The sequence below is a fragment of the Phyllostomus hastatus genome, unplaced genomic scaffold (assembly GCF_019186645.2).
Source record: "Phyllostomus hastatus isolate PE091 unplaced genomic scaffold, TTU_PhHast_1.1 phas_scaffold_501, whole genome shotgun sequence".
In the NCBI taxonomy this organism is placed as follows: domain Eukaryota; kingdom Metazoa; phylum Chordata; class Mammalia; order Chiroptera; family Phyllostomidae; genus Phyllostomus; species Phyllostomus hastatus.
The window spans coordinates 27830730-27853459 of record NW_025334033.1 but is presented as its reverse complement, the minus strand read 5'-3'; the positions used below and the strand labels follow the sequence as shown (position 1 = coordinate 27853459).

The 22730-nt window shown below is 49.1% G+C and overlaps 1 protein-coding gene across 2 annotated transcripts in view; it reads left to right on the top strand.

Moving 5' to 3' along the window:
* DAPK2 (death associated protein kinase 2) overlaps positions 1-22730 on the top strand; it is a 107926-nt gene that overhangs the window by 61881 nt on the left and 23315 nt on the right. For both annotated transcript variants that reach the window (XM_045823675.1, XM_045823674.1), the window contains exons 4-5: positions 7928-8066; positions 20233-20362. In XM_045823675.1, coding sequence (XP_045679631.1) covers positions 7928-8066; positions 20233-20362 — 269 coding nt within the window. The remainder of the gene's footprint in view (positions 1-7927; positions 8067-20232; positions 20363-22730) is intronic.

Genomic DNA, 22730 nt, shown 5'->3' with positions numbered 1-22730 from the left:
TAGCTCGGTTAGCTTACCCCAGGACTTGCGTCCGCACTGCTTGTGCAGACAGCTGTGAGCATGAGGTAGGGTGGCCTGATGCTGGCCCATCCTGTTGGAATCCGGATAGGTGACACCACGTTCACAGGGACTGTCCCTCCTGGAGGTGTCTCCATGGAATGGGAATGTGGGGTTCTGCCAGACAAGAGAGTTTGAGTTGTACTGTGACACAAGTCACAGTGGCTGTGCCCAGTCAAGCAGCAAGACACTGTGTCGACAATGTTCTGAGCCTCGTAGGCACGGATGCACCTGCCAGTCAGCAGAGGAGTGGAGGCATTAGTCTCAGCAATCACTGACTTCATAATCTTGGGGAAAGCAACCTCATTCCCCTCTCATCAGTAAACCAGGCAGCCATCCTCAACCTGCCTATGGGTGGGGTGGACCACGTGACGTTTGAGGTCACTCTAATTTGAGACCAATGCTCTGGTGTTGCTAGGATATAGATTTATGTGGCAGATGGGCACTTGCATGCTCTTGCATTTGATCCTTAAGTCATCATCTCAGTGTTTAAATGCATAGTGTTGCTTACGTTCTCCCCTTCTCTAACTCCCAGTGTCCTCTGCATTTCTCCCACGACCCTCCCAGCCAGCTGGACTAGTTGGTCTGTGCACTGCCTGGCCCAGACAAGCCTGGTGGGCTCCCACCGGGTGCGCAGCCATGTGGACAGCCCAAGGTGTGACATGCCCCAAGCTTACCCCAGCTAAGGGGCAGCAGTTGGCACACTGATTCCTAGCAGAGAGTGATAAGCCCACCTTCGCTGGGAAGGCCAGGCCACTTCTTTAAAGAGTCTGTCATCAGAAAAACTTTATAGTAACTGAAGAGAAATTACATTCATAATCCCATTGCCTAAACACAGCTATTTATGCTTTTTTTGTGTGTGTTTCCTCTCAGTCTTTGTCTGTATACTATCACTGCACTTGTAGAATTTCCTGCTTTCCTTTCCCCCCAGTTAACATGATTCCCTAAGTGGCTTTTTCCCTTTTAACCGACTATATTGTTTCATTAAACTACATACCTGTCTCCCTCTTCTTGATCATTTGGTTTTTATTTTCCATCTTTTAATCATTATACAGTTTACTGCTATAAAACAATTTTCTTCCCATATTTTCCCCTTTTCTTTTGAACTAATTCTTTCAGATAAATCCTCAGGACTGGGATGAGTTGGCTGACATTTTTAGGGCTCCTGATACCCTCCCTTGCACAGGATGGCTAACCGGTACCACCTGTGACACAGGTTCCTGTTTGCCTGCAGCCTGGCTGGCCCAGGGTCACTTGTTTTAAAACGGGGTTCATTACTCACTGCCCTATATAGTTATAAAAAGACACTTTGTTGTCACTTTAATTGGTGTTTCTGTAATTGCTGTGGAAATTGCCTGTTTCTCCCTGTTGGTGGAACCACAAGGAGTCGGGATCTGGGGTGATTTTGAGATATCCCCATTTCTTCCCACAGGGCTCATGGTCAACCAACAGTTATGTGCCCTCTTCTCGTGAACTGTCACCATTGTTACATCAGTTGTCACACTGGTGCTGCTGTGACTTGCTTGAACTGCTGTGTTTGTTGAGTTCTGTCTGTTCCTCGTTTTTCTGGCCCCTCCTTTACTTTCAAGCTGTCTTACTGCTCAGGGTGCCTGTCTGCATGGAGTGCTAGGAATTGCTAAGACTGCCTAAACCACACATGACCAGGGAGTGAGAGGGAGGGCCTCCTGGGAGAGAAAGGCTTTCCATGGGCTTTTGTGTTTGGGCTTGGTGACTCCTATTGGGCTGATCAGGAGCCTTTGGCCTCCTGGTCCTCACTGCGCCCTACTAGGTTAGTGGGTTTGCCCAATGGATATTAGTGCCCACATGCTCAGTTGCAATTTGCAGGCTTGTGAATGGTTCTACGCTGGTACCACTCCCCCTTAGCACCTGTGGTCCGGTGTGGGTTTCTTCCTGAGTTCTGCTAAAGTGGCCAATGCTAGGAGGACATGTCCAGCTCTGTGCTTCCAGGGACTCTGATCTGAGTCCCTGTCAGCTGTTATTACCTCAAGCATAACGTCCTTAGCAGTAGCTGCCTCTGGTCAGGGCTGTTGAAGACCAGGCTGGGAAGGATTTAGTTGTCCATATATATACAGTTGACTTCAATATAGTGTAAAGGATATTTTCAAAATTTCAATAGATTAACTCATGTCACATGTGAAGCTTGCTCTGAAAAATGTACCCCTGCCCTGGGAGGGTTGGGCAGGCCTCCCATCCCAGACCCCGGGCACTCTGGGGCCTCTTGGACTCTGAGCCCATGGGAAGCTGTACCATGGCAGTTGCATACCAAAGAATGGCCTGGCAGAGCGCTCCAAGGTGGAGGCAGTGCTTCCCAGTTCCCTGAACTGAGTCCAGCTTCCTGGGCCCCAGGAGCTTTATCCACATTCTTTAAATCACTGCCTATAGGTCATTGGAACACACGCTCCCAAAGGAGTTCTGAAAAATGTTTCCAGCAGGGAAACCCACCTGCAGGGAGGAAGGAGACAGAGGTCAGATCAGAGGGAAGGGGACTGACCCTGGGAACTCTGGAGGGAGAGCAAAGGAGGCCCAGATTATTAGGCTTGGCTTTCCCCCTGCAAGCTGAACAGGTTTGGGACGTGAGAGGAGAGAGGCTTGGGAGGGGGTGGGGAATGGCCCCAGCAAAGAGGTCTTGGGGCCAAGCAGCACTTGGGAGAAACTCTGTTGGGGAGAATGAACAGGACCTTGAGAAGAGTTGCCTGAGCATTGATGAGTGTCCCCAGCATGGGTGTCCAGAACTTGGTGGGAAGCTCATCAACCTCCCACCTTCCTGAATCTCAGGGGGAGATTCTAAGGGCCACTTTGGCTATTTCCTTCTTCACTCAAAGGAGCTGTGGTCTCACCGAGTCTCCTGTGCAGATCACACCTTCAGACAGAATGGCTGTTACTGTCCCCAAAGTTATCACATAGCTTTCATGTCGGGGGTTTTGTGTGACTGGACACGTCCCCATCACCACGATATGCTTTTACACTTGTGCAGCATTCCATTTAAGGTGGGAATGGTAAGCTGTGCCCCAGGTCACAGCCTCACAGGACCATGTGGGGTCTGGGAGTATTAACAAGTGAGGGCTGCTGGGTCCTGTGTATTTCCAAGGGGGACACTATCGACTCAAACATTTGCAAAGGGCTCTTGGACAGGTCTCTTGCAAATGCCGAGGTGTCACTTCTATTCATGATCTATTCTATGTCGTGTTTATATTTGAAATTTTTTCTTTCCTTTGTTCTTTTATTCATCTACCTTCTGTTGAATGTCTTTCTTGTACAAGGTGCTGTGAAAGCAAAGATAATCTAGCTGGGGAGACAGACAGATGATGGTACCCGGCATGACGGGGACATGGTGCTGCTGAGCAGGGTGCCAGAGGACTTGCCCAGTGCTCAGGGTGCCTGTGAGCTTTCCTTTCCGCCTCAGCAACTCCAGCTGTACAACATGGCAGACTGGAGCTGAGAAGGTCCGTGTCTAAATCATGGTTCTGCCATTTATTAGCTATGTGACCCTGGGCCAGTCACTTGCTCTCTTGGTAACTTCAGTTTTCTCATTTGAAAAGTCAAGACAGAAGCTCCATCTACCTCTCAGCGTGGACATGAGTGTCCAGGGAAAGACTGCCTGAGGCGGCACATGGCACAGCAGGCCAACTCTAACTAAACTGCAGATAAAGTCCTCCACCTCTGCCACCGCTGGCGACGGTGTAGTGCATGGTGTTTACTCAAGGACTCGACTGAGGGTCTTATAGCCCTTGTCCAGTTTAACAAGATTCTTCCCACTCCCCCCTCTAAAGGGGGCCGTTAGGCTATTTTTTAAAAAATTTCTGTTTTACAAGAAGGAAAGCTGGGCTCTGGAACTCTCATGTTCTGCACCCCAGGGTGAAGGCAGAGTCTATGTTGAGAGAGCACTGGGGCCACCGTCCTGGCCCTTTGGCTCGGGCCTGCAGAGCAGACTTGGGGTTACTCCTTCAGCAACTGCCAGGGCTCTCCAGTTCCAGGCCCTGCCCCGGGTTGGGGGACAGAGGATGACCTCACCCATGGTCATGTGGGTGGGACAGAGCGGGCCACATCCAACTGGCTCTGAGTAGAGGAGCACTGCAGCTCTGCCCCAACAGACAATATGCTCGCAAGTGCCATCTCGTCTCACCCTCTCTTTACCCTTTCACCTTCTCCTTCTCTCTTTCCTGTTCTTTCTTTCTTTCTTTTTCTTTCTTTCTTTCTTTCTTTCTTTCTTTCTTTCTTTCTTTCTTTCTTTCTTTCTTCCTTCCTTCCTTCCTTCCTTCCTTCCTTCCTTCCTTCCTTCCTTCCTTCCTTTCTTTCTTTCTTTCTTTCTTTCTTTCTTTCTTTCTTTCTTTCTCTAAATATTTACTCAGCAGCTATTATGTGGTAGACACTGGACATAAAGTCTAATGCATGCCTAATTCATGGCTTCTGCCCTTGAGGAACTCACATCCCAGCAGGAACATACACTTCTGATATTTGTCCTTCTACTTAAGGGAGATATTTTTAGCTTCATTTGATGGGTGAGAAAAGACCAAGGGGGAGAGTGACTTGCTAGTGAGAGGCAGAAGCAGTGTGCCAGCAGGTCTTCACCTCACTCCAAAGCCAGCCAATGCACAGGGGCTCAATGCCACATACGTGTCCCACTCTCATCCCCGTCTCTGGGCCTTTGCTTGCACTGTTTTCTTGCCTGTCACACCTGCCCTCATTCTCTGCTTCCTCTGTCCAGGCCCTGCCCGAGTCTCACTGTGCTCCCGGCACCTTCTCCTACCACTTGAGCCCGTGCTAACCACATGTAACAGAAATCCCCACAGATGGAGCTGACAGAGTGCTGTCCTCTGCCTGTCACTGTGCCAAGAACCCTGCTTGGTGCACTGGCTAATTTGCTCATCAGAACAAGCCGGGGGTAGACCTTCTTGTTACCCCCGATGTCTGAGAGACATTGCTGAGAGAGTTAGGGCAACCAGTATCAGGCACATGCTAGTGCATAGAGACAATGTTAGAGTTAGTGCATGGAGACTGTGGCTGGGGCTTGGACGTGGTTTTGACCACGTACTCTCTTGCTGGGGCGCTCTGCATGGGTACTTCCCTTCCTGTGGGCCTCAGTTTCCTCATTGTTATGGAAGAACTTCCATGTGGTGGCAGTCATTATGTAGGAGGCTGGCCAAGGGAGAACATGGAGTCTTTTCCCCTGGAAGTTTGTCATTAATTTCTACTTTGGAGAATTTCAAACATATACAAAAGTAGAGAGAATAATGTCAGGAACCCCCATACGGCCATCACTCAGCTTTGAGTTATCAACATGTGCCAGTCTTGTTTCAAACAAAATTCCTATTCCCCCCAATCCATTTGTTTGTTTGTTTTAACATTTTAATATTATTAAATTTTAATATTAAATTTTAAATAATTTTGAGTATTTTAAAGCAAATCTCAGACATTGTGTCCCTTTATATGTGAATACTTTAGTATGTCTCGCTAACTGATGACAGTTTTTAAAAATGAGGCCATGGTGTACTTATCACCCCTGGCGGAATCACCCAGCGGGCCTCGTGACCGCCGACGCTGTCTGTGCTCCAGCCAATAATGTGTTTTCCCATGGACCCACAGACGCCTTTTTACAGTTGTTTTATTTGAATAAGCATCCAAATGAAGTCCCCACACTGCATTCAATTCCTTTGTCTCTCACTTCACTTCTATTCTATAGCACTTCTTTTTCCCCTTTTTCAATTCCCCTTTTTCGCACTGATTTGTTGGGAAAACCAGGTCCTTTGTCCTGTTGACTGTCTCACAGTCTGGGTTTGGCTCAGTCTTTGTGGTGTTAACTTGTCCCTCTATCCCCAGTATTTCTTGTAAACTAGAAGTTAGACCTAAACTAGATGCCCTGCTTATTGGCATTGTCCAATAGAAATGTAACACAGACCACACATGCAATTTTAGATTTTCTGGTAGCCACATGAATAAGAAGTAAAAAGAAATAGGTGAATTAATTTCAATAATATTACATTTAACCCAATATTATTTGAACATGCAATCAATATAAACATTATCAATGAGATATTATACATTCATTTTTCATACTACATCTTCAAAACCCAATGGGTAAGTATTTTATGCTTATAGCACATCTCAGCTTATTAGCCATGCAGTGGTTAGAGTGAAATGCAATCCTACCAAAGCAGTAAAGTTGTGTTTAGAGGAAAATATTTTGCATCACTTCAATTTGTTAATTAAAATGAATTAAAATAAAATGAAGTTTAAGATTCAGTTCCTCAGTTGTGCCAGCTGTATTTCAGGTGCTCAGTAGTCACGTGTGGCTAGTGGCTGCTGGACTGGACCGTGTACGTGGAGACTGTTTCTATCACTGCCGGAAGTTCCGTTGGACAGCACGGACGAGAGGCTTAAGCAGATTTAGGTTTGATTTTTTTTAAGTGGCAGTATAATAGGTGGTGCTGTGTACTTCCTATTGTACCACATCAGGTTTTGTTATTTTAGTTTCATGATGCTAAGAATGATTAGTAAGTCCAGTTGTGCTTCCAGACATTTTTAAAGAAAGGAGAAAGAAGATTTTGATGTTTTCTACATAGGACAGACTGGGTGGCAGGGAGTGATTCCCAAAACTGGGACAGAAACCATTCTGGCTGTGTAAGAATTGTCCTAGGCCCTCAGTATGACATGGTGGTTGAGAGTCATTCTGTCTGCGTTTGAATCCTGATTCTACCACTTACTAGCAGTGTGACCTTGGGCAAGTCACTTAACCTCTTGGAATCTCTGTTTCTTCAACTCTGAAGTAGAAGAGTAACAGTACTTCACTCGTAGGGAATTGTGATGGTTAAATAAGATGATGTGCATACAGTATACATTAGGCACAGTGTAAGTATTCAATAAATGTTACTTGCAGTTATGTTGTTGTTATTGTAAAACTACAGGTTCCAAGGCCCTGCTGCTCAAGAATGTAATTCGGTAGGGTCTGTGGTGGGACCTGGGAATAGGCATTTTAAGTAAGTTCTCTAGGTGATCCTGAATTCCCGGACTGCTTGGCCCAGATCCCTTCCTGAGACCTTTTCCTGGGGTTACCCTTGGCTCTGTCCCTGCCCCAGAGAAGCACCTGCTGACTGGATACCCTACCATCTGTCAGAGGGTTGCCAGATTTAGCAAATAAAAACCTCCTGTTTTATCCGGCAGTCCTAAATCTGTAATTCAGATAAAACTGTGAACTAGTATTTACAGGGGAGATTCTCTTTGCTCTGTGGGTCTCCATTCCTGTCACAGCTACTATAAGGTGCAAGAGTGTGGACTGTGAGGACAAAAGTAGTATTTTATAGTTTTTAAAGATGAATATCGTTAATGAGTCTTTATGTTTAAAGTAGGCCATCTTTTATAAAATCGAAGAAAGGGGCTGTAGCAGCCCCCTTGCTCAGCGGGCTCATTTCGCAGGTGCGGAAGCAGGCCTGTGTGGAGGCCGTCAGTGGGTTGTCCAAGGCCAGTGGCAAGACTAGACGGGAACCCAGACCTCCAGTTTCTGGCCCAGCGTATGTCATTCTTTGTCATCCTACAACTCTTGTTTCTGTCCTCTGCCACCTCAGGCACATGTGGGGAGAGGTGACGCCCATGGCAACCAGGGACCTGGGTCTAGATTGTGAGCCTGGGGCATTCTGGTGACACCCTCAGGATAGTTCTTGCCGCTGTGACCCGAAGGGATAAACACAGCAAACAGAAACAAAGTCAGCGCCTCGTGCTGGCTGCACAGAGCCCCAGAGAGGCGCGAGGGATCCTGCCACACAGGGCGCCCAGGGGCCAGGCTTGGGGACTGCACAGCTTTCGCCCGGCCTCAGGACGCATAGGGCTGACCGGGCCCTCCTGCGCTGTCTTGCAGAGTCTCCGGAGGAGAACTATTTGACTTTCTGGCCCAGAAGGAGTCGCTGAGTGAGGAAGAGGCCACCAGCTTCATTAAGCAGATCCTGGATGGGGTGAACTACCTTCATGCCAAGAAAATTGCTCACTTTGATCTCAAGGTCAGTGGGGGCGGGGGCTGGTTAGGGAAAAGAACTGATTTAGGAAGAATGGACCTAGTCTCTTCCGATGTCATTGCCAAGGGGGGTCAGTGCCCACATGGCCCTCCTCCCTCATCTCACAGTTGAACACTCTGAGCTCCCAGGAAAGAAGCGATGCCACGGAAAGCGTCCACCTCCCCAGTTTCATTTGTCATATTAGAGTTTCTTCACAGAGTAGACTGCAAGGAACCTCTTAATCAGACCACATGTTCCTTACCTCTTTGAGGAACAGGTGGGGTGTAATTTTTAAATAAGTAGGCCAATGACAGGAAACTCAAAACCAAACACATTTAACAAGACTGGACTTTTCAGTAAGCAAGAGCTAACTGCCGAGGAAGCAAACTAGAAGACTTCAGAGGGGACGGCTGAGGTGGGCTGGCGCTCCAGCATCCCTTAACCAGAAGTTGTATCTGGGATCACTGGCCTCCCTCCCCCAGCCCGCCCCATACTGTGGCCATCACACTGCTTCCAGGACCCACTGATCATTTGTGGTAGCTGTTCTTCAGGGTCAAGAAGGTTCACTGTGACCACACAGGACTTTAAAGCAAGAGTGTGGTCAAAGTGAAATGATCATTTCCCGTAGTTACTGAGCTCCTTTGCATAGATAGATGAGCCTGTTCAGGCACCCAAAGCATAAAGATCTCTAACCCATGATCCGAGGGACCTGTTTACTAATTTTCCTACCCAGAAACTCCTGTTGTGTTTCAAGCACTGTGCTGGGTATTGCTACAGACACAGAATAAACCGAGGCCCTGTTTAGGCTTAGTTCCTCTTCTCCAGTGAACTTAGTGCAGAAGACAGAAAAGAAAGATCAACAATTCTAAGTGCTGTGACAGAGGGAAGCACAGCAGGGCTAGGGAGTCTATAGGAGGGGCACCTAAACCAGACTGGGGCATTCGAGAGGGCTTCCTGGAGAAGGTGGTATCTGAGTTGAGTTTTGAAGGCTGGGCAGGCATTATGAGAGGGGAAGGGTCTTCTTAGGAAGAGGCCAGCAGTGTACATGGCCCCAAGTAGCACAGTGCATTCAGGGAAGTACCGACAAAGGGTGAATATGCTGAATGGCTGGGCTGGAGAAGTCAAGAGGGTGTGGGAGCTCAGCCAAGGAGGTGGAACTTTACCCTGAGGGATACTGGGGGCCAGGTGAGCATGGAGGTGAGGTAAGCAGGTGTGTGTTTCAGAAAGGGTCCTTCTGGCCAGAGGGTGGGTAGAACGGTGGCAGCCTGAAGGTTGGGGTCCCAGCTAGGAGGTTAGTGCATTAATCAGGTGAGGCATAACAACTATCAAACTAACTTGAGGAGGAGACAGATTTAAGACCTGCTTCAGAGGTTGATCCGAGGATTGATTGGGAGCCTGATTAGATTCGGGAGATGAAGGAGACGGCAGAGCCCAGGGTGACACCTGAGTTCTGACTTGGGGGACAGGTCCCGAGGCCACAGCATGCCCATGGCCTGACAGCAACTGTGTCAGAGCGGGGGCTCAGTTCTGGGACATGGATCTCACCCCCATGCTTACTCTACATTGGGAAGCGACCTGCTGTGTGTCTCTTCTCCTTATGCCGATTGTCATTGTCACAGTATATTGAAATCCTCCAACAGAAGACTTCTTACAGAGCTTCACTTAAGTCTCAGGAGGTAAAAAGTTGGGGCCACTGGAGAGGGTATGGCCTGGGCAGCCCCTTGCACCTCAGTGTGGAAATGCACCAAGCAGGAAATGCTCTACCTGGATTATATCTGTGCCTCCTTCCCTGCAAGACTGTGGGCAATTAGCTTGTTTTTCATGTCTGTGCTGGCTCCAGCAGACCAGCTTCAAAATGGGCTCCTTCGCCTGTTCTCTAATGTGGGGGTGCCCAACCTCTGGGCCTCGGACTGGTACCGGTCCAGGTCTGTTAGGAATGGGGCTGCACAGCAGGAGGTGAGCTTGAATGCAATGCCCTTGAATCATCCAGAAACCAGCCCCTCATCCTGGTCTGTGGAAAAATTGCCTTTTATGAAACAGGTCCCTGGTGCCAAAAAGGTTGGGGACATCTGGAAACGGGCCTGGTAGAGGTAGGAGGGGTTGTGAAGGCCTGCGGGGCCCATGAACTCAGCAGGCCTGTGCTGTGTGGTTTGCTTCTATGGCAGCTGGAGTTAGCTAGGTCAGTGTTTGCATCTCCCTCTACCATGTACCAGGATACAACTGAACCTAAGTTTTCTAGCTTCCGTGCAAACAATGATACCTGCCTGGCAGAGCTGTTGTAAGGGCTACAGAGAAGCAGCGTGAAGTGTGGAATACCAAATAGGTGCTCTGTAATCATAGCTGGTGGTGTTATTTCCCTCAGCAGAATAGAGGGGGAAAATACAACTCCTGTTACAGTGTTTTGGGCCCCAATTGACTGGGAAGACAAACCCTGCCAGTGCCATTCTCCATCGCCCATCCGAGAGCTGATTGGCTGCCGGGTGGAACTGCTGGTGCAGGATCTTCACTGGCTCCTGGGCTCAATCTGGATGTTTTCCACAATCTGGAGATGGACTGGATTTCTCCTGGATGCGTGCAGGGTGAAGATTCAGCTAACACCCACCCCAGCCTTCTCTCCTTAGAGTTATGTGTGGACTCTGAGTCTTCTGACTTGCCACCAGTGGGTCCCTTGGCCTGGGTCCAGCTGGACAACTTCGGGAAGTGATAAATAGGGGGACCTCAGCGGGATGACCCCCTGATTGGGTAGACACTTCCTGGAGCCAGAATGGGGGTATGGGTGGCCCCTGGCTGACACTTTCCACCAGCTGGAGGGGATCACACAGAGAAGACCCAGCTCAGAGGGGACTTCTCGGTTCTAGGTTGTCGCCCATCTTATCAAATTCATTTGGTATGAATATAATTTTATTCTTGGTCTTCATTCTCAATGAGGGGTCTCTGTTTTCCTCTCCTCTTTTATTCTGCCTCACCAAGCGAGCCAGACTACCCATGTGGTGTCCACGCTCCTACCCATGACCTGTTCTCCACTCTTGCTTTCCAGCCTGAAGGAGCAGGTGATGGAGGAGGGTCAGCTTTCTGGCCTGCTTTCAGAATACAAATAACTTCTATTCCTAAGTCAGCCATTGTACGGGGGACGGTGAGCCTCTGTCCCTGCTTGTGACATGCTCCCAGCTCCGTGGCAGGAAGCAGATGAATGGACACAGTAACACTGATAAGCAGTCCTGGTAAACTGATCATGGCATGCTGTTGCCTAGAAATCTGATGAATCCTTATCACCCACGTGCATTCTCAGTGTGGCTCTCAGGCCTTTCTTACGCTGCCTTTGCCTTGATTCTGGCCTCGTCCACCTTTCCCTACTCCCAGACATTAGTCCCAGCCAGGCAGATCACAGATACCATTCTGGCCTTTCTCCTCCTCTGTTCCTGCTGTTCCCATCCGGGATGCTGCTATTCCTTTTCTGTGCTTGTGGACTTCCACTTATCCTTCAAGGCCCAGCAGAAACATCATTTCCGCTGGGAAGCCTTTCCCCTCCCTGTCACCTCCCAAAGCATAACTGAGAACTAACCCTCCTCTCTGCTTCTGTTGCCCTTTGTACAGACTACTGCTGAGAGCATTTGTCACTGTGAATCACTTTCTGCTGCTTGTGTCTAGCGCAGTGACTGACACATGACAGGTTACTCAGTGTGGAGCAAGTGAGTGAGTGAATGAATGAAAGCCTTAGTGAGACCAAATGCATGCATGGATGGCTAAGGCCCTTTTATGTCAACTGGAAAAAGCAAAGAGGTCGCAGGCAGATTTTGATTCAGTGACGTGAACATTTGTTGAGGGACTACTTTAGGCCAGAGGGTAGAGTGACAAACATCAACGGGATATGGCATCCGCTTCCCAAGGGCCCACCATCTAGTGGGAGGTAGCCACCTAAAATAAAAGCTAACCCGAGAAATGCTCACTTCCAGGGGGCAAGCTCTCTGCCTCGGCAGGGTGAAAACCATCCTGGAGTGGGGTGTGGATTCGCCACAGAGAGGCCTGCCGGTGTGGGAAGCAGGCGAACGCCTGTGTGCGTGCAGACGGGAGGGACACGAGGGCTGACCGCTGCTCAGTACTGGGTAGCACCTGATGTGGCTTCAGACACGCCTTCCTCAGGATGGGTTAGCAGAGATTGGGGCTCAGTTCCACCCAGGGACCTCGCCCTCGTATATAATCCCAACCCAAATAGAGGCCTTGTAAAGGGCATTTTGTGTGGTTTTCTGTTTATTTTGGAGTTAGGAGTTTCCTCCCTGAGTAAGGGTGTGCCCCCACCCTCCCCGACTGCCTTAACCCAATCTACTTGAGAATTCAGAAATGGAAGGTAGTCCTCAGGTCTGACTAGTATTTTAAGCGAAAAGAGTAAGACATGAGAGTTGAATGAAATTGTATGCAAGCCCGTAACCAAAAACTCTGAAGGGGCGCTTTCTGATTTATATAAACAGTGTCAAGCAGCGATAACTCCAAAACCTTTGATTCCTCTAGCCCTGATCACCCTTTGAGCTGCTCTTCTGTTCACGATGTGGTGGGGTCTGCTCTTTGAGCTTTCACAGAATGGTACTAATAAATGCTCTAATATACATGGTGCATTCTAGAAGGTACATGCTTACATCTCTTCTCTCATGTGATTCACAGCCATGCACTGAAGTGCCAGGTATGGCCACTTTTTCACACACAAGGCAGTTGAGATTCAGGGCAGGTTAAGTAACTCATTCAAGGTCACACAGGTATTAAATGTCCGGGCTTGGACTTGAGCTCAGTCAGTGAGGAACCATTAAGCAAAGCTGGGTGTCACCAGCTTTTATTTCACCAGATTCGAGCAGTGCAGATTCTCCTGTGGGCTACACCTTTTATATGCGGCTAATTCGAAGGTTTGCACTGTTGTACACACTTGTTCTTTATGCAGTTAACTCCTCAGTTACATTGTCTTCTCTTTCTAATGAACTGTTCCTCATTGGATATGAGGAATATTTAATTATAATTATACTATTTACATTAAGTGGATTAATTTGCATGTTATTAATTGCTATAAAACATGCATGCAGTTGAATGAGAGTAGAACTTACAAGAATGAGACTATTTCCACGGAGATTTAACTGTGAGACAGGTCAAGGTGAGATGGCAAAGGCGCAGGGCCGACCAAGGGGTCTGTGCGGGCGGGCAGTCCTGGGGGCTTTTTCCCTCTAAAGTTTTTATTAGGAAAACATTTCAAAATGTTTGAAGAAATTAGAGAATATAGTAGATACTCTCCCCCTAAATTCAACATTTGGTCACACTCGCTTTACCTCTTTCTGTCTTTAAAAAAAAAACATGTTATATAAAGAGCATTATATATGCACATATATCTGATTTTTTAAACTTTCGGTATCATTTGAAAAAACTAGCCCTCCTGATACTTCACTCTAAACTCTTCCATATGTATCTCCCAAGATAAAGGTCTGTCTCCTAACAACCCACAGTACCATCATCACACTTAAGAAAAGGAACAATAATTTATAGCAGACCTTTAATTGGTGGAGAAACATGATTCTATTTCTGATTTAGAAAAAGAGTTCTCCCAGAGGGGAGAGGATGAATGTGAGAAAATTAGCCAGTTGGAGATTATAGTAGCAATGTTAGAAAGAAGTGAACCAAAGATACCCCATCAACATTTTAAAATGAAATTGATGGTCTTTTATGCTATGATAAGAAAATAATAGCATAACAATCATTATTCTCCAGCTTTTTATGAACAGGTGTGTGTGTGTGTTTCCAGGCACTTAGAACTACACTACTTTCTCGATCTTCTCTCCTGCTTTCTTCCTTTACATTCTCACCCAAGCAGCTCATGTATGTCCTGAACTATTTTACTTTGCTATAGAAGCTTTTATACAAGTCTTTCCTGACTTCCCTACCCGTTCAATGTGTTCTGAGGGATGGACCTATTTCCAGTTCTTCACACCCGAAGCTTAGCCTGTGCCCCAGTCTCAGAGTGTACTCCATCGGCCCATCTACCTCAGCCCTGCACCAGACTGTAAGCCTGGAGCCTAGAAATGCATGCTGGCTGCTTCATCAACTCTCTCGAGGCCACCCTAGGGTAACCTGAGGACAGGTGAACCGAGGATGCTGAACTGAATGGTTGAGGGAAAGAACAAAATGTGGCAAAAATTAAATGATGGAGACCCATTCGTAAAAGAGTTGAAATGAGGAGCAATATATCGCCTAGCTGACTCTTGAAAGACAGAGCAGGAGGCCATGTGGCAAAGGGGAAAAGGGAGAACGTCGGGGAGCGGGGGCCTGCATTTGAGCCTCACCTCTGCTGTGGAATTATGGGGAGGTCACGTCTCTAACCTTTCCAGATCTTGGGTGTGGAGATAAATCTGCCTTTGCTTCCTGTCCCCCCGGAGTGGGGCGAGGCACCAGGGAGATAACTGTTTATGTAAGGGCCCTGCCAGCTCTAAACCTCCTTGCAAGCGCTGGCTGTGAGTTTTAACTAGCCTCTCTATAAGGCCACATTTCTCCCTATTTCTCTCTTGTCTCCAAAAGAATTCAGAACGGGCAGTGGGCATGGAAACATCTAAAGGGAGACTGAATAAGGTGGCATTTTCCAGCGGACAGGCCATGCAGACTGCCAGGGTGGCAGGACACTGGGTAAGGCTGATATGGTTGGAGGAGGTGGCTCCTGATCCCTGTTTTACACATGAGGATCCCATGACAAAAATGCAGCGCCCTTCTCCTCTTTTGTCCTTATTGCCTTTGCCACCAGTGTGAGGAGCTCAGAGCCTCTTGCTGCTCCCAGATGTCTGCAGCCCCCACTCCCTGGCTAGGCCTGCCCCCCACCGGACTATCACATGTTCAAACAGTACTTTCTAATTTTTAAAAAATTTTATTTATTTATTTTTAGAGAGGGGAAGGGAGGGAGAAAGAGGAAGAGAAGCATCAATGTCTGGTTGCTGCTCATGCGCCCCCCACTGAAGATCTCACCTACAACCCGGGCATGTGCTCTGACTGGAAATTGAACCAGCAACCCCTTGGCTCCCAGGCCAGCACTCAGTCCACCAAGCCTCACCAGCCAGGGCCAAACGGTACTTTTTAAAGTTCTATCCACAGCTCCACTGTCAGCCCTCTCACTACAGCCGATTTCAGTACGAGTGAAAGAATCTTGATTCTGGAAGTGGTGGAAAGTGGTAGACAGAGCAGGTACCCTGACACTGAGACCTGAGCTGCACCCTAGCTCCCCCACTTATTAGCTGTATGACCTTGAATACATTACTTACCTTCTCTGTTCCTCAGTTTCTTGTGTGGAAAACATAGACAGTAACCTACCTGACTGAGGTTCTGTGCAGTGGTATTCTGGTAACAGCCAGATCTCTGGAAAGCAAATGTACACACACACACATTTACTGTGAATGGTTTGGTATAAATATTTGTAACACAGTTTACAAACAATAAAATATACAACACTTTTTATTATAAATTCCAGAGAGCCAAGTGATTTTCATACAGCACTTTCCTCCGTTTTTCCCAAAGTCTTGCATCAGCAGCCAACCTGTGGATGCAGTTGACAGATGAGCGCAGTTCAAACAAGGCCATTGGGCCCTGGTTGGCGTGGCTCAGTGGACTGAGTGCTGGCCTGCGAACTGAGTGAACAGTTGCTGAACCGAAAAGCCAGCCACTCTTGTTTGTAGAAATGGAAATAAGAGGAAGGTCCCTACGCCCCTTGTGGGGCTTTGGTATAGTGAGAAGAGGACACAAGAGGAAGTAATTTTAATGCAGCTGGTTCTCTGCCAGAGCCATGTCAGGCTACCACACCGGCCCTTGGGTGGAAGCAAGTAGTTACGTGCGTTGGAGTGGAGGGGTCACAGAACACATTCCAGTGTGGAAGAGATGGAGCTGGGTGGTGAGGGGGGAGGAGAAGCTTGTCAGGAAGGCATTCCAGCAGAGAGACCTGCAGATGGGTGTGGGGGTGATGAGGAAGCCAGTCCGCTGTAGCAGAAGCTGAGCTGGCCAGAGATGGACACTTGCCTGGGGCCTGGGTGATACTGGAGGCTGGTGGAGTGTCATCTACAGAGTGCCAGCCAGGAGAGTAAGCTGCAGCCCATGGAAAACTGCCCACAGAGGCCTGGCAGTGAGCAGCCTTGCTTTCTCAGGTTGCCCAGCATTTCCCGAATAATCTGGGGCCGTGCTTGACATTGCCAGTAAAGGTTCACAGGTAGCTTCCTCGTCCCAAGGCTCCTGCTCTGCTGAGCTGAGCAGCCTTTTCTGGTGACAAGCAGTCACATGGGTGCCTGGAGAGGACACTAGGCCAGGGCCCAGCAGACTTGGACTCTGTTCCTAGATCAGTAGCCTTGGTGGATTCTTGACTTCTCAGGCTGCTCTGCAACATGAGAGGACTAAATGACCTGGGGTCAGCCCCAGCGCTGTGAGTCTGGGGGGAAGAGGGGTGGGAAGAGGGAGCAGAAGGTGAGTGAGGGAGGATGTGGGTCAGTGACGGGCATGTTCTCCAGCCATATGCAGGTGATGCGGCAGGGATTCGGGAAAGTTCCCAGGGGTGACTGTTGTCAATACTGTACCCCAGAAAGGGGAGAACAGACATAGCTACCATTCTCTGAATCTCAGCGGGCACCACTCCTTATGTGACCATCTCTGAGTCCTCAGAACAACTCTGTGCCATAGCAGGTATTGTTCCATTATACAGATGGGAAACCAGGGCTCCAAGAGATCCAATGACTTTGCCCAGGTTTTCCTGTGAGTGGCAGAGCTGGGATTTGAACCCAGACCTGACTGAGTCTAAGCTCTGGTCATTTACACGTTTCGACATCACCCCCAGATGCCGCCTTCATCCTGCAGGGGCTCCTGGACACGCTGTGCTGGAAATCACCCACTGACACAGGTCCCACCTGGAGGACCAGCTGCCGGATTGGCACCACAGCAGGCACCTCTGTCCAGATCCACTGGGACGTGAAGGGGCACGTTGGCCTCTCCCACTGCTGCCTGGTGGGCTGAGCTGGGTGGGTTTGTTTTGGCAGGTGAGGACATTTTTACCTCCTGGTGGCAGGTGTATGGGCACCTATGGGATTGTGAGCCCTCCCTCCAGGCGTGCTTTGGTGATGATGTCAGGTATGTGGGTAAAGCATTTGGTTGAAGTAAATAAAGCTGGAGGAGAATGACAGGGGCAAGACAATACGGATAGGATTGCACTGCCCTAGAGGACAGTCTGGCTTGGGCCCAGAGGCCTGTGGTCGCAGCTGCCTGTCCTTCCTTCCTGACTTGGGGCCTGGTGACCTGAGCCTTTGCATGTTCTGCCTTTGGGCCCAGCACAGTAGAAACTTGGGCTGTGGGCCCACGGCCAGCACAAGAGGTTGTGCCACCTTGCAATTGCAGAACCGAGAGCTCAAAAAGGCTTTGAACATCATCCACTGTCTATCTTAGAGTTGGGGGCTGAGGCCAGAGACAGGAAGTAGCCTGCTCTCAAGCTCACACAGCCTCACACAGCCTCGGGTGGTAGAGCTGAAAGAGGAGTTTCTCAACACCCAGGTCTGGGCTCTTTTCTACCACCCCACCCTATTTGAGGAGGGGGGAAGCAAAGAAGCTTAGACTAAACCCTGGGGGGAGCACCGGTCCCCCCAACTTTGCGGGGAGAGCTACTACCCTGGGGGTCCCTCCCTGAGACCCTTTCCCTCCTCGCCCAGCCCTATAGCAGCTCTGTGGGGACGGGTGCCCTCAGGTGTTTCTAGACCATTGGCCCCCAATTCTTTCAATTCACATCAGCAAGTTTTAATGAAACATGTAGGATGCAAGGTACCATAGGGGATGCCAGAACCCTTGACACTGATTTGAATTTTCTCAGGGAGGCCGTCATCCAGGAGAGCGGCATCACAATATGAGAGAGAGCCTGCAACCAGAACCACTCTCTGGTCAGCACTGAAGGGGTTAGAGCGCAAGGTCAGGGAACATTTCATTGAAAAGGAAGGGAGTAAAAGGAGGCAGGGATGCAGGAACAGGCTCTGATAATGTGAAGGTGCATAGGCAAGGTGTTCCAGGCAAGGGGAAGAGCCGGTGTGAAGGAAGGCATTGAGGCGTTGTTTGGGTGTGGTAGGAGCACTCTGAAGGGACAGGGGCAGGTGCAGGCAAGTGATGGGCTGTGAGGCTGGGAAGGCAGCATGGGGCAGCCGGTGCAGAGCCTCGGATGCCTCAAATATCAGACAAGACATTTGGGCTTTCTCCGATGGTCAGTGGGACCAATGAAGATATTTGACCAAAGTGGGTGATGTAGTGAAGAGAGGGGGCCCGGACTGCCTGGAAAGTCCATCCTGACTCTACTATTATGAGTTGTTGGACCCTGGGCAAATGCTTTAGTTCTCTGAGCCTCTGTTTTCTCATCTGTGAAATGGGGTGGAGAACAGTACCTACCATCAGGGTGGCCACAAGGATAACGGAGTGCACTAGTGCACTGCTTGCCTTGGCAGAAGTTGGATGAACATCATTCCCTGCGTTGCCTCCTAGGTATTATTAGGCTATTAGTGGAGGTTGGGATAGCAAGAAGGAAGTCTTTTTGAAAGCAGAAGGAACCTCAGATATGGGGTCCAAATCCCTGGCCAGCCTTGAGACACCTTGGTGGCCAGGGAGGGAAGCAGGAAGCACTGATGGCAGTGAGCCCCTGGTCTCTGTGTTCCTCCAGTCAGGGCAGGGCAGAGCCCAAAGGTGGGTGCACATGGCCCAAATGGCCCAGTGCATGAGTGCTGAGGTGAGGACAAGAACCCAGTGAATTCTCCGGTGGTCCAGTTGTAGATGAAGAGCTTCCCCTCAGCCAGGCTCTGGTTGAAGGATTTCTTAACTTTCTTTTGTCATGGTGTGCGCGCCAACGGGGAGGGGGAGCTGCCACCACGGGTGGGGGAATCGAGGTGCATGGAGGCGCCTCCTGGCTCCAGTGGTGCAGCCCTGTGGCCCCAGCAATAGCAACAGAAGGTGGGCTGGCAAAAGACACTTCCTCACTGCCTTGCACACCCAAGCCCCACGCCAACTGCCCTGTGTCAGGCAGGGCTGTTGCTGAAGCCTCGGGAGCCACACATCTGTGCTTGCTGCCGCCAATCCCCACGCCACTGCACTCACACCACTATCACTACCCCTGCCATTGCCACTGCCTCCCTTTTTGTTTTTATCTTTGCCTTCATTCCTTTTTAGGACCAAATAGTATTCCATTGTATGGATACACCACATTTTGTTTATCCACTCATCAAGTGATGGACATTTGTGTTGTGTCCACTTTGGGGCCAGTGCAAATGCTGCCGTGACATTTGGGTACAAGTTTTTTGGTGGATGTATGTTTTCAGGACATCCCACTTTCAGTGGAGTCTCAGAGAATGGTGGTGGGGAGTGGGAAGGAAGAGGGTGAAGCAGAGGGACCTGCTTGCCCACTGGGTGCTCGGAGCAGTTGGGTGGGAGTGAGAAGAGAAGGCTGAGGATCCTGTCAGAGCCTCACTGGGCGCCCAGGCTGTGTGAGGCCAGGGGAGGGCTGTTCCTCAACCACCACACACCCACACGGTTCTGTGTCAGATTTGGAAGTTTGCTGGAAATAGCTCAGACCACTGGTATTTTCCCTAGAAATCAGGTGCATTTCTTCCTGTGCCCTGCTGAGGGCCAAAATTAGTGAAACACACAGAGAAGCACGAGCTACCCGGATAGTCTAAAGAAGAGTCCTGTCAACAGGAAGCTGGCTGGCCAGGGGCAGGAGGTGGTCAGGAAGAGGAAGGTCACCAAACCAAGTGTAAACCGAGGCTTGGCTGTGAAGCCCCCACCTGCATCGCATTCACAGAGGCAGTGGTTTTGTTTATAGGAAAGGCAGGTATCTCTGGTGCCTTTCTGCAGAGGAGGAAACAGAGGCACTGCATTGAAGGCATCTGCCATTCAGGGACAGAAAGGGGATTAAAGCCGGTTTCCAGCTCTTCTGGGAGCAGCAGGAACAACAGGTTTGGTGGAACCCAGTCCTGGCCCTGGGTGCTGTCCTGGTTTTGAGTTCACAGCAGAAGACTGAGGATGGGCAAATAAGAGAGAGTCCGTGTTGTTTCAGTCTCCAAAAAAGGAATGGCAAACCCCACCCCAGCCCCAAAGCAAAAACACAATACAGGGCTTTAATTACCATCTTTTCTTCCTTTCTGTGTTTGTTCTCCAGCCAGAAAACATTATGTTGTTAGACAAGAATATTCCCATTCCACACATCAAGCTGATTGACTTTGGCCTGGCTCATGAAATAGAAGATGGAGTTGAATTTAAGAACATTTTTGGCACACCAGAATTTGTTGGTGAGTGTTAGGCCTATTTCTCCCCCAGCTTAGAATCTGGGATCAAAAGGTAAAGAAATCCCAGTAACAAGCCCCGCGTCTGGGGCTGTGGCCTCGGAGCTGAGAGATGATGCCTTGGAGACCCCCTGGAAACGTAAGGTGTGGGGAAGGAAGTGTGTTGCCGGGCATTAGGGTAGGGAGGGGCCAGGGCTGGCTTTGAGGGCCTGCTGGGCCTTGGGAAGGCCAGGTAGGGCTAGCAGCCTTTGCAGAGTTAAACCTCCCAGAGCTGGTCCCACCTCCTGCTCTTAGATGTGTTTGTTATGAACACTTAAAATTACCTCACCCTCTTACATTCCTGTAAATTCAACTTTTTTTTGGAGTAGCTTTCAATTTCCTGGAAAGAAGAAAGGAAATTATCTGCCAGATGACAGATCCTCCCACTCACCTCTTTTGTATGCCTGTCCTTTCTTTACTCCTGGGAGCCCCACCTGCAGCAGGGCGCTGGTGGCTCTCTCTCCCTCTCCTTCTCTCTCCCTTGGCCTTGGCCCCAGAAACCCCTTCGTTGTGCTTGGGCTGCAGGCTGGGGTTTTACAAAGAAACAGCCTTGCAAAGGGGAAAGGAATGAGAATTGAGAACCACTGTCTGTCTGTTTTGGGAGTTGGAGTGGTCCTGCAAATGGCGGGAGGGCACAGTCTAAACGAAAAGGAAGACAGAATGTGTCAGATCATTCACTCTGACGGATTTTTGGGCCACACATACCAGCTCTGCCACCACTCTGCAGGAATGATGCTGCAGAGGACCCACTGGCAGGGCACCTTTGCTGTGTGCCAAGTGCTGTCTATGCCTTGTGCTCTGTAGGCAGTATCCCAGTTACTCTTCAAACTACCTAAGGAAACACCTTTAATTATTTCCTCTATCAAGAGCTTTGTTCAGGGCAAAACGACCTCTAGGTGGTGGAGCTGAGATTCAAACTCAGATACAGCCAACACCAAAGGCTGTGCTGTTTCCCTTACACTGGATTGTCTCTCCGACGAGACCCTGCCCCAGGGAGCTTATGGTTTGTGGAAACAACACATCAAGCCACCGAGTAAGAGTTTGGGAAGGCCCTTTGCAGTTCATCTGGTCTAGTTTAACGACTGTGGAACTGGAGGGCTGGAGGGTTTTCCTTAAGGTCACCCAGTGGTTATTCTTCACCCTTGTTATGAAAGATATTAGGTGAGGAACTAGAGACAGACACAGTAATGGCAAAGGGCCACACTCAGAGTGACACATGAGGCCACACGAGGCAGAGCAACTTGAGCCTGGGGCAGAAGACATCTATTATTGAACTTTTTTGAGACAACAGTTGCTGCCCACCATTCATGTGTCCAGTAAAAATGTGTATGTTTATTTATTTAAGTCATACCAACTGTTCAATAACAATAAATGGTTCAATTAGAAATTCAGGGCAATGATGGGCCACAAGACAGGATGTGAGTAACTATAAAGAGAGTAATATAGACAGCCCTCAAAGACTGTTCAAGCAAGATATCTATTCTAGCGAAGTCAATGGGATAAGTTATCACCTTGAATCAGTGTTGTGTGTGGGAGAAGTATGTGAGGAGGGGCAGGGAGGGAGCCAGGGTAGAGCAGGAGCACCTCCCAGGTTTGGTCACCCATAGGAGGGGCAGAGGGACAGAACTAGTGCGTTTACCGGGGACGATGCACTGTTCGCTTTGGGCGGAGCCTGGAGTTCACGCAGACTGGTTGTATGAACAGGATGTTAGCGAGCAGGGCCAGACTGTGGAATGTTTTGCCCAGTGGTATGGTGGTAAATGTCTAACAATTGGGTCTCAGAACAAAACCTCAGTTTATAGTATTTCCCAATTGTGGGCTACCAATCTGTTATCCCTGAATTCAGAGTTGGGAAGAGATGCACACAGTTGACTCTTGTGAGCCAATATGAGCCAGCTCTAGCCTCAAACTAGTTTCCTTTATCCCCTGCAGATATATGGAGTGGCTTCTCTAAGCCCCTGCCCAAACTACAATGACTTTCTTTGCCCAAGACTGCTGAGAAACAGGTCATAACCATTTTCCTTACTCCCACCATTTCTTTGAAATTTCAGCCTGAGACCCAGGGTTAAAAATGTACTGTCAGCTTCTAGGAGGGTGGTGCACCTGGTCTTCCAAAAGCCCACCTACTGAAAAACTGGGTTCTTAAAAAATACTCTTTTTAAAGCTATTCTGGACTCACAGGAAATGAGTATGGGTAGTAATTCCTTCAGCATCATCTGACCCATCCCCTAAAGCCAATGAAATAAACGTAGAGGTGGAGCTGTGGGCAGCAAGAAAGTTCAGTAGAAGACCTCTCCTAAAGGCAAGTCCGCATATTGGCATTTCAGTCAGAGAC